Genomic DNA, 11,483 nt, shown 5'->3' with positions numbered 1-11,483 from the left:
TATAATGCTTACTTGCATGTGTGTTAGAAATGTTCTATGATGTTCACGCTTTGTCGACTAAACTGTGAGCATTGCAGCTCTCATGGCTGATTTTGGATAGAGGCCATCTCAGCTGTCATTTATGGAGATGTCTCTGTGCACTTGCTGCTCCTTTCTCAAGTCATCTTAATGCAATGTGTAGCCCATGGTAGAGAGAGACGTAAGATCTGAACACACAGGGGGCAAATTCTCATAAATGTCAATTTCACAGTTTACGCTCTAGTAATGTTCCAGCCTCTGGAGCATAGCAATGTCTTTCATGTGTTTTAACCAGCTGATGTCACCAGTCTCGTTTAATTCAGTGTGCTAGCAGCAGCAACGTGCATTAGTACACATTGAGCTTTCACTGAGAAATCAGCGAGGCACACACTTATTATGACCTATGGCCACCTAAACATCCGCTACACTGGCTGGCATCATTCCAGTGAACAACAAGGTGGTCATCATGGGGCTTGTGAAGTCATGTGCTTGTTCAGACAAAAAAATATATATAATATAATATATAATATAATATAATTTACCCATAAAAATTGTTATGAATTCATGTATTTAGATAGAGTGATGTTAAATAATATTTTTGGCTTGAATAAATCCAACTAATGTCATCATTTTCAGTGTAGATTTACTGTTTAAATTTAGCTTAAAATCTGTTATTGTCAGGGAACTGTTGTGTGTCTGTCATGTGTTCCTGCCCCTTGTGCCCATATTTGGTTTGTTTCCTGTCCTTGTCATATGTAATCATCAGTTAATTCTTGTCTAGCCGTGTTCGTCTCATTAGCGTGTGTATTTAAGTTCCTGCCTGTTGAGTTTCGTGCTGTCTGGTCTACTCGTTAACCCCGGTGTGTGATGTCCGTGTCTGCCTTGCCTTGTCCTGCCATGTCCTGATGTCTTAAGTAAAGTCTGTTCTTTGAGTTTATATCCTCGTCTGCGTGTTCCTGGTTCCTCCCTCGTGTGTGCACCGTGACAGAAGACCAGACCTAAACAGTAAGCGGCGCCCCTTCACCTCGTTTTGTTTTCCGTTTTTTAAAAGTCTTTCGTTTGTTCCTGTGTTTCGTCTGTCCCTCGCGGCATGGAAGTCGCCGCTTGTCATCCTGCCTTAGCCCGCGTCAAGTGGGCGTGGGAGTTTGGTGGGATCACCGCGAGTGCCGCGAGTCCGCTGGCCGCGAGCCCTCAAGTCAAGCCCGCGGGATCGCCGCTGAGTCAAGCCCGCCGATCGCGGGAGATATCCGCCGCTGCCCGCGGCTATCCCAACCTCGCCGCTCACACCGAGCCCGCCGTTCGCGGGAGTTCACGCCGCCGTCCGCGGCACACCGAGCCCGCCGTTCGCGGGAGTTCACGCCGCCACCTGCGGTTCACCCAAGTCCGCCGTCCGTGGGGAAAGCCAACCCACCGTCGGCGGCTTCACCGTGCCCGCCGTTCGCGGGAGATCAACGCTGCCGTCCGCGGGGAAAGCCAACCCGCCGTCGGCGGCTCCCCCTGTTCACGCCGCCGTCCGCGGCTCCCCTGTGCACGCCGCCGGTCCGCCTCTGACTCAATGCCCGCCGGTCCGCCTCTGACTCAATGCCCGCCGGTCCGCCGCTGACTCAAGCCCACCGGATTGCCGCTGACTCAAGCCCACCGGATTGCCGCTGACTCAAGCCTGCCGGTCGCCGATACCCTCTCCGTGGATCAAGTCCACATGTCACGGCCAGGAGAGCCGTGTTTGTGTTCGTTGTGCCCACAGGAACATTTTAAACTTACCTTGTCGTGTCATGTCTTGTCCATGGAGACTCGTCTGGGGCAGGCGGCTCCTTGAGTTGTGGCCATGGAGGCCAGTCGCAGCCGCTTGCCCCCCCTGTCGCAGAAGTGGAGGAGGTCGCTGAGGGACCCTGTGAGGGCCCCTGACTCCTCGTCATGCCCAGAGGAAGACTCAGCTTCCTAGCCAGCCCAGGAGGGCTTCTGGTTCCTGTGGGATGTCCTGTCGTGTTTGTCTGACCCTGGAGGGTTTCTGTCGTGTCTTGTACTGTTTTGTCTGTCTAGCCCCGGAGGGCTCCTGATACCCCCTGGATTCCCCATGGAAATTTTGGGGGGGGGGTAGTAGAGCTCTGGGTGGAGTGGGTGGGCCGAAGAAGGATGCCATGGCCACAGTTACCACCTGCCATGGCCTCCTGAGCTCCCTGCTCCGCCATGGGTCCTGTCTGTCTGTTCCGCTCTGGAGGTCCCCGTCCTGTGGTCCGTGTCTGTCCTGAGAGGCCTCCAGAGCGCCCACCCCCCCTCCCCGATGGAACTGTTAAGGCTCGGGACGAGCCTTTCGGGAGGGGGGAGTTATGTCAGGGAACTGTTGTGTGTCTGTCATGTGTTCCTGCCCCTTGTGCCCATATTTGGTTTGTTTCCTGTCCTTGTCATATGTAATCATCAGTTAATTCTTGTCTAGCCGTGTTCGTCTCATTAGCGTGTGTATTTAAGTTCCTGCCTGTTGAGTTTCGTGCTGTCTGGTCTACTCGTTAACCCCGGTGTGTGATGTCCGTGTCTGCCTTGCCTTGTCCTGCCATGTCCTGATGTCTTAAGTAAAGTCTGTTCTTTGAGTTTATATCCTCGTCTGCGTGTTCCTGGTTCCTCCCTCGTGTGTGCACCGTGACAGTTATAGTCTGGTTCTATTGTGACAACTTACCCCATGTAGTGTGACAACATGACCCGCTATGTCAAAATGGTTGAAATGAACTTTTTCTGGACAACGTTAGAAAAAAAGCAAGGCTTGTGTCTACAAAAATCAACTTTAAAAATACAAAAAAACAAAAAAAACAATTCAGTATAAAATGTAACAGCTAGACCCAAAATCTTAAAGGGATACTCCACCCCAAAATGAAAATTTTGTCATTAATCACTTACCCCCATGTCGTTCCAAACCCCTAAAAGCTTTGTTCGTCTTCGGAACACAATTTAAGATATTTTGAATGAAAACTGGGAGGCTTGTGACTGTCCCATTGACTGCATAGTAAATTGCACTGACAAGGTCCATAAAACTATGAAAAGCATCGTCAGAATAGTCCATCTGCCATCAGTGGTTCAATCTGAATTTAATGAAGCCACAAGAACACTTTTTCTGCGCAAAGAAAACAAAACAACGACTTTCTTCAACAATTCGTCTCCTCTGGTTCAGCGTAGCATATCTCAAGCAGTGCACGCTCTTGTGTGTCAGCCCTTACGCTGTTTTCATTCAAATCAAAGCGTAAACAAACGTAGAAGACGTATCCTTGCGTCCAGCGGATATTCTCCAAAATGGCGCTAAGCTGAACCAGAAGAGACAATTTGTTGAATAAAGACGTTGTTTTGGTTTTTAATAGTATAAAATGTGTGACAGCTAGCCCCGGTCTCAATTTCGCCCTGTGATAAATAGGTCTGATCTCCCCATGCACACATATTTACGATTGTTTAAAGTATTGATAGTTCTACATCTGGGTAATAAGCAGGTTCCTTTGTGACTACAATATAATATTAAATTAACTCATTTTTTTCTGATAGCTAAATAAACAGTTCATTTTTCTTCCTTGGCAATAAGCAACTCTTTTGAAGCCAAGACGTTAAAGTCTGTGTCTATACAGAAACCGTTTTCAAAAATAAATCAAACAAACAAACAAAATGATTCAGTATAAAAGATTTCATAGTGTATTGTGACATTGTATTATGAAAAAGCAATCAAAGATTCATTTCAGCGGATTGGCGTCATCGGATGTTTCCTAAATTGTATTTTCAAGAATGTTTTTAATGATGTTCATTTCTGGGATAATTAATTTAGGAGACAGCTTGGGCAATCTGTATAGGGTGCGTCACAGACATAAATTTCACAAGGAGAACAGCATGAAAGTGTTTGATCAGACTTAATTTCCCCCACGACACTAGTAAACCTCCCTCTCTTCCCTCCTCGCCTGTGCAGCTTGTCTTAGAGGCTCACGGAGCATTGAGACGACCTGAGCGCGGCGCGCGGGTGGAACAGGACGAGCTTCGCTTAATTAACGGAGCGCGAGCCCTGCAGGAATGCCAACGAGGCGCTGCTTGGAGAAGGTAGGCGATGCCTTTATTTTCTCTTTAAGGTGACAAAAAAGACGGCAAAACAGATGAGACATAACACAGGCAATATCTCTTTCCGAGTGCTTTTCATGCTGACTACTTTTTTTGAGACTGAAAACCAGGAAACGCTTCACTATTCTGTTCAGTGCTGATGTTTACGCGTCGTTTAGCTCTTGAGATGAAATATTACAAGTATTGTTGATTGGTTAAAACGCACTTTCAGGAATATTTCGATCGTGAAAAAGATTTATGACCCTAAATGCTAATTATAAACACGAAAAGTAAGTATGCAATCTTTAGCTGGAAAACTATTTCTTTCTTGTGAATATCGATGATCGACTTTTAATATAAAACGTGTAGGATCACACATTGTTTGCTTGCTTCAAATTAGTTTAGAAATGTATAACTTATTTGTAAACAATGTAAATGTCAAGTATAATCAGTGATGTCGTTACCAAGGAGAGTTGTAATTGTATGGACTGAAATATTGGACATTTTGACAAGGGTGTTTTAAATATCGTGCATAAATGTATTATGGAAACGCATAAAACATAACATGTTTTGTTAGTTACTACAATTGTCAGTTGTGCTAAATATAACCTATACATTGTGTCATCTTTGTCTGTCCAATATAACGTGTACACTGAAACGTGTTGCAACCCCTTCCCATCTGGACAGACATTACATCTCTCTCTCTCTCTCTCTGCTATGGATGTTAGATATTAAAGTAAACAATCTAACCTGGTAGTTCTGTTGAATTAACATTTTGACAAATTACACTGACATAAATTCCTTTCCCTCAAATTATTTGTATTGTATTTCATATTTTGGTTTATTTAAAATTAAATGGTTTTATTGCCTTTTATAGATTGTTGTCTTCCTCGTCATACTACAGGGATGCTATAGCCAGCATGCTATGAGATGAACATATGAATAGAAGTTCAAATGGCTGATCTTAAAGTCCTCTTTTGTGGTCAAGATGCTATCCAGACCGATCACCTTGACTGGTCCCTAAAACACCAGCAAAGTCATCACTCAGTGTGTGCAGATGAAAGGGCCCTTTCCAATGAAGAGTGCTGCCAGGCGTATCTGGAGGAGAATGTTAATGAGGCGAACAGGCTTTCAGAACCATGGACAGCGACTCTGCCAGTTGGACGACTCTGCAAACTCAATGAATGGGGATTTGATGAAGAAGTTGAGGTATGTTACGATGAGCAGTTCGAAACAGCTTTTCCTGGTGTGGCTGACTTTACTGACCATAAAGACAGTCAGTTGTTAGCAGAGGAGACCAACTATGACAACTTCAGTTGGAATTCTTCCAAAGATCTCCAAGAAGGCGGCCCAGAATGTTCCCTGCTGTCAGTTGACGATTTCATGGTGGATTCATCGGAAAAGTCGGTGGATTATGGATTTATAGGTGCTGTTACCTTTTTAGTTACTGGGATTTCCTTGGTTGTCATCTCCTACACGGTCCCACGTGACGTTAAGGTGAATCCCGATACCGTTTCTGCCCGGGAGATGGAGCGGTTGGAGAGAGAGAACGCCCGGGTGGGTGCTCACTTGGACAGGTGTGTGATTGCAGGACTGTGCCTTCTCACACTCGGTGGTGTGGTACTGTCAACCCTGTTAATGATCTCCATGTATAAAGGAGAGATGATCAGGAGACAAGCATTTGCTTACTCCAAGCACCAAGCCAGACTCTACGGCTCTATGAATTTTAGAAGTGGCGCAAGCCCGACCGGTGCTCCTTCGCTTTTGTCTCTTGATGAAGATGAAGGTCCTGTTGAAGTCTTAAATTGAAGCTGAGATCAGCATCTTGTCTTATTATCTCCATATGAAGACATGATCAAAACAGCTTTGTTATACTGTGATCTAGGATGACACACTAGTGTAAAACACAGTTTGTAATACTTAAAAATATATATTGTTAATTTAAACTACTACAAGGATCCAATCAGGATAAAATTCTACACTTTTTGCATTGCATTTAATGGACAAAATATAACATACCAACATGGACTTGAGTCCTGTTTATATGAAAAATATATTTGTGTGAGTTTGTGCATTTTTCCAAAACATATGTTCATGTAAATATACAGCATGCTTTACAATTGTACTGTAGGTATATAAGCCTCAGTTTTTTTTGAGTATGCAACTTATTACTATCATAGGATCATTTAACTAACTTGCCAAATGTACATTTGTGTCATATTTAGCCAGTCTTCACATTGGAAAAGGAAAAGGCTTTTTCCTCCTTCTTTTTTTTGGCTTGGCAGTCTTTGTCAGACTGAAAAATCATCAGTCATTGTATGAAAACCTCTCTCCAATCAAGAGGGACGGAGATTTATTCCACTGCCTCTGAAGCCACTCAAATCTATATATTTGCATTCACATTTGCATAAAAATACAAACAGCTTTGCAACAGCACAGGTAACGTGAATGCGCACCAGGGAGATTTTGACAAAATTTTGTGAGCTTAGTTTATTTAGAGAATATCTGTGCTTTTAATGCACATTGGATGTTGGAAATGTGTGAGCAGATGTCTCTCTCTCTCTCTTTCTCTCTCATCAGTGTGCCCGCGTACTAGAGGAGTCTCATGGGAAATGACTGCTCTATGTTTCTCCTTCCCAATAGCAACTAACCCCATTAGAGTCACACATCATAACACGTAATGACCCGAAAGAACAGAATCCAGAATGCAGACCGCAGCAAAAGGATTGTGTAGGTTTTCATCCCCCAAAGCACAAGCTGTCAGAAAAGAGAATTAACCTGAAACAGGCTAATATTTAAGTATTTAAATATTATTATTAGTATAAAATATTTAAAAACTGAAGTTTATTTACTTATTCCAAAAGTTACTTGAATTTATTTAATCTGCAAAACACAAAATAATATTTAGAAAAACTGTTTTTGTGAATACAATAGAAGTCAATTGGGTCCAAATGAAAAACACAGAATGGATAGAAAATTAGATTTTTTTTTTATTAATATTATATATTAATTACTTCTTTTGTGTTCTGCAGAGCACTCTTAAAAGAAATGTTGTTTATTGGCATCAATATAACTTTTTAATTATTTATAGTGGAAAAATTGTTATTTTAAGAACTGAAAGGTTCTTTGGTTTGTAACAACATAAAGATGACTAAATGATCACAGAATTTTAACAACAAAGCAAAATCTATAGGCGTATAAGCCTCAGGTTGCAGGTCAAGGGAAAAAAAATGTGCCCATGAGGCTTTGAGCAAGCAGTAGGCTCTGCTAGTGCTTCTGCTGAGGAGTGCGGTCCATATAAGAAACGCTTACCGAGGGCCGGATCAGATTATCCCTCACTATACACCAGCACTGCAGCAAAGATTCCTGACACCAGTGTTCTTTTCATCCCGTTTCTTCGTAACAGCACACACATTAGTGTTTTAACAGCCCCTCGAGTGTCTGTTTGCATGAGAACACTTATTAAGGGTATCGTCAGATGGTTAAACAAATGCTTGTAGAAAATTGCAGCTATTAAATCTGCATGCTACTAACATCACCTGTGGTTTTAATAAAGCTTAATGGTTCACTGTAAAACAACTCAGAATTATGCTTTTGTTATGGGTGAAGACTAATAGAGGGGGGGTTCGGAGAGAAAGACGCATATATTTTTATATGTCATGTATTTTTAGCTTGCACACAGCAATTAATGAAATGTCAACAATGCATGACCAAGTATACTGAAATAAGAACTGATTTATATGCCATTTCTCATTCTCTGGCTGACTCCATCTCTCTTTTGTTTCTTTTTTTCCCTGTCTAATACTCTCTAACAAGCACTCTGTATAATAACTCAATCACTTAGGGCCGCTGGCATCAGGAAGTGGGGCTAAATTGATTAAAGGGTCACTATGGGTCAGGGAGTGGGTGTGGACATCATCTCTAGGGACAAAGATATGGTCATTGTGTGCGCATACACACAATACAACTCTGTGCCATATCATAAATTGCCTGTGGCGCAGTGACATCCTAACATATCATCTCACTCTATTCTTCAGAAAAAAAAAAAAAAAAAACGGCTCAAGCTGGTCTGAGTGAAAAGATGTCATTAAAATGAAGTCCAGTCCAGACCGTCTGTGAGATGCAGATGGAGTTGTCAGTTATATGTCATGTGAGTGACCCATCCGTCAGCTCATCCATTCTGCTGTTTTCTTTACTGCTTGGTCTAATTGTTCGTAATTTGGACATTCCTTGCCGTACGTGCTGTTTAATGGCCTGTTCGACAAAATGATTCGTGTTACCTACAGTTTGTTGCATAGCAACAGTAAAGATAAAATGTACAAAAAGTCAGCGACCATGAAGCGAAGTATCTCCGGTGAAAAGGCACTAGTTCATCATTCATCGCTTTGATTCGGAAGCTCATTGAGCATCAGGGAGACCAAAGAATGAAGTCGGCAGCCTTAGTCACAAGGCTACAAATGGAAAGCCTGGTTGCTGCATAGTAATGTAGCAGGTGTGCTTATTTCCAGAGGTGGAAAGTAACGAATTACATTTACTCGCGTTACTGTAATTGAGTAGCTTTTTCCTACTTCTACTTTTTAAAGTAATTTTTAAAATCTGTAATTTTACTTTTACTTAAGTACTATATTTTGATTGAAGTACCTATTGTACTTCGCTACATTTTAAAACACATTAATTACAGAGTTAAAAAAAAATCTAAATCGCTCCCTGGAAACTCCTGTAGTATATAATGGACAGGAGAACAAACTAGCGCTAAAATCACAAGAAAGATGCAGAGGGACAGGACGGGCGGTAGTGGTGCAGACCAGCCGAAAACCAAACCCCGTCGTATTCGGCTGAAGTTGAACTCGAAGGAAATGAAGTCAACCCCTGGCCATGTTTATACACTATGATGCAGTGTAAGCTGTGTTTGCCTACGGAGACCAAACAAAGCTTATAAAATCTCGACATCACCCCTTTGCAAGCATGTAGAGGTAAATAATGAAGATTTGGCAGTTTAGCAAAAGGTTTTGCACAAATTAGCCAACAAGACACTGGTGCAGGGTGTGCGATATCGTCTGCGACAATATGGTAATTGTTGTTTTAACGATGTGCGAGTTCACATTATCAGCATTTAGCCAAAAACCAAACAAAACACACCTATCGTGTGTGAAGTCTAGTAGATTAGACTAGTGCGCGCGCGCATTTAGAGTGCGTTATTTCACTGCGTGATTCAGTCCGTTAAAATGCATTTAAAATTATCGCAAAATTGAAGATATAGGTGCAGAAAATGTATATTTATATAATTTCATATAGTAAATCAATATCACGCGAAGAGTGCCGTTTTTCTCCAGAAATCAGCATGATTGCATATAGATTTTTTAATCAATAAATTAATTAAGAGACGTGTTTTAGACACCATATTGCCTGTTTTTGATCTATTTTGACAACAAAAATAATCCCAAACACAGCCACAGCACTCTTTTGCGTCTCTGAGCAACATGACGGTGTTTTGTTCCTGAATCAACTAAATGATTTGGTTCAGTCGCAATGACTCACTTATTAACAGTGACTTGGGGACACCTACTGGCGGTTTTAATTTCGCATTTAAAGTATCTTTTGATTTTTTATATATATAATTTCAAATGAGTATTCAACATTTTATGTCTTATATATCAAAACATTATTTCTGCATTTGTAATTGCAGGATAAATGCATTCATGTCCTGCATTAAACAGTGTGTAAATACGTCTAAATGCCACTTCAGATGAAGCTTTTGTGTTTCCTCTGCATTGCAAAAATGAATTTTGTTGATACTGATTTAATTTGCCTGGTAACAGCCCAAATGTCTTATTATTCTAAATAACTGATTCCTTTAATTAAAAACAGCTAATTTGAGATTTATAGGCCTATCCCAGGGGTGTCAAACTCAGTTCCTGGAGAGCTGCACCCCTGCCGAGTTTAGTTCCAACCCTGCTCCAACACACATAACCATGTAGTTTTCAAATAAGCCTAAATGATTAGATTAGTATAGATATAACCCTAATTAAACACATCTGATCCAGCTATAGCTAGATCAGAAGTGTTTAATTAGGGTTATATCTATACTGTTGTAGGGCTATGGCTCTCCAGGAACCGAGTTTGTCACCCTTGGCCTATTCCATTGTTGCGTCCCTCCCATTGTTAAAAAGTAACTAAGTAATTTTTACTCTGAGTAAATTTTAAATGAGCTACTTTTTACTTGTACTTTAGTAGATTTTTTGAATGGTACTTTTACTTGTACTTAAGTAAAATTTCATTAAGGTAATGGTACTTTTACTTGAGTAAAATACTTTTGTACTCTTTCCTCCTCTGCTTATTTCAATGGGATTTGAATTTATGACATGGCAACGTCAGCGGCAATTTCTCAAATTAGGTGGCGGAAAAAAAGGCACCTTAGGGAAAAAACACGGTGCTCTATAGATAATTTCTGGGACCCTCACTTTGTCCTGTCGATGATGTATTACTGTGACCTACTGCAGTAGAGCGTTTTGCAGAACATTATAATCACCTTGGAGAAAATGAACAGAAGTTCAACAAAAATCACCTTGGAGAAAATCAACAGCAGTTCAGCGTATGAAAAGAAAATGCAGAAAAGCTGAGCGGATGTGGCGGAAGAAGAAACTCGAAATTCACTCTAACATCTATAAAGACAGCCTTCATGCTTACTTCTCAAATCTTATAAACAGTAACTTAAACAACACTCGCACTCTTTTTGCTACTGTTGAGAGACAGACAAACCCCCCAAGTCAGATTCCCAGTGAAATGCTCTCTGACAGCAAATGCAATGAGTTTGCTTTCTTCTTTTCTGAGAAGATCAGTAATATCAGAAAGGCGATAGGCACATCCTCAAGTTATGTAGACGTTACGCAGATTCAACCGCAATTTCAAAAAGAAGTGACTATGTCTGTTTTTGAAGCAATTGATAGCAAAAATTAGGAAGAAATAGTACAGCACCTTAAATCAACCTGTTATCTTGACACACTTCCCACATTTTTTTTCAAAAGTGTGCTTAACTGTTTAGAAGCAGATCTCTTAGAGGTGGTGAACGCCTCACTTCTTTCTGGGACTTTTCCAAACTCCCTGAAAACTGCAGTTGTTAAGCCCCTTCTGAAAAAGCGCAATTTTGATAACACCATGTTGAGCAACTATAGACCAATATCAAATCTTCCTTTCATAGGTAAGATTATTGAAAAGGTAGTTTTTAATCAGCTGAACAACTACTTAAACTCAGATACCTGGACAATTTTCAGTCTGTTTCCAAGCGCATCACAGCACAGAGACAGCAATTAAGATAATAAATGATATTCGCTTTAATTCTCAATTCTTGCACCGCTCTTGTTTAGCCTGTATATGCTCCCACTAAGTCAAATACTGAGAAAGAACCA

General features: G+C 41.3%; 1 protein-coding gene across 1 annotated transcript; it reads left to right on the top strand.

Moving 5' to 3' along the window:
• Window positions 1-5,031: 5,031 nt before the first annotated feature.
• Window positions 5,032-5,886, top strand: LOC306847452 (transmembrane protein 74-like; the record flags this gene model as incomplete). Its single annotated transcript, XM_079381402.1, has 1 exon — window positions 5,032-5,886. One exon carries the CDS (start codon window positions 5,032-5,034, stop codon window positions 5,884-5,886), a length of 855 nt encoding a protein of 284 aa, XP_079237528.1.
• Between the last annotated feature and the right edge of the window lie 5,597 nt (window positions 5,887-11,483).

Source organism: Barbus barbus (assembly GCF_936440315.1).
Source record: "Barbus barbus genome assembly, chromosome: 27".
Taxonomy (NCBI): Eukaryota; Metazoa; Chordata; class Actinopteri; order Cypriniformes; family Cyprinidae; genus Barbus; species Barbus barbus.
This window is presented reverse-complemented; position numbering and strand designations above follow the sequence as displayed.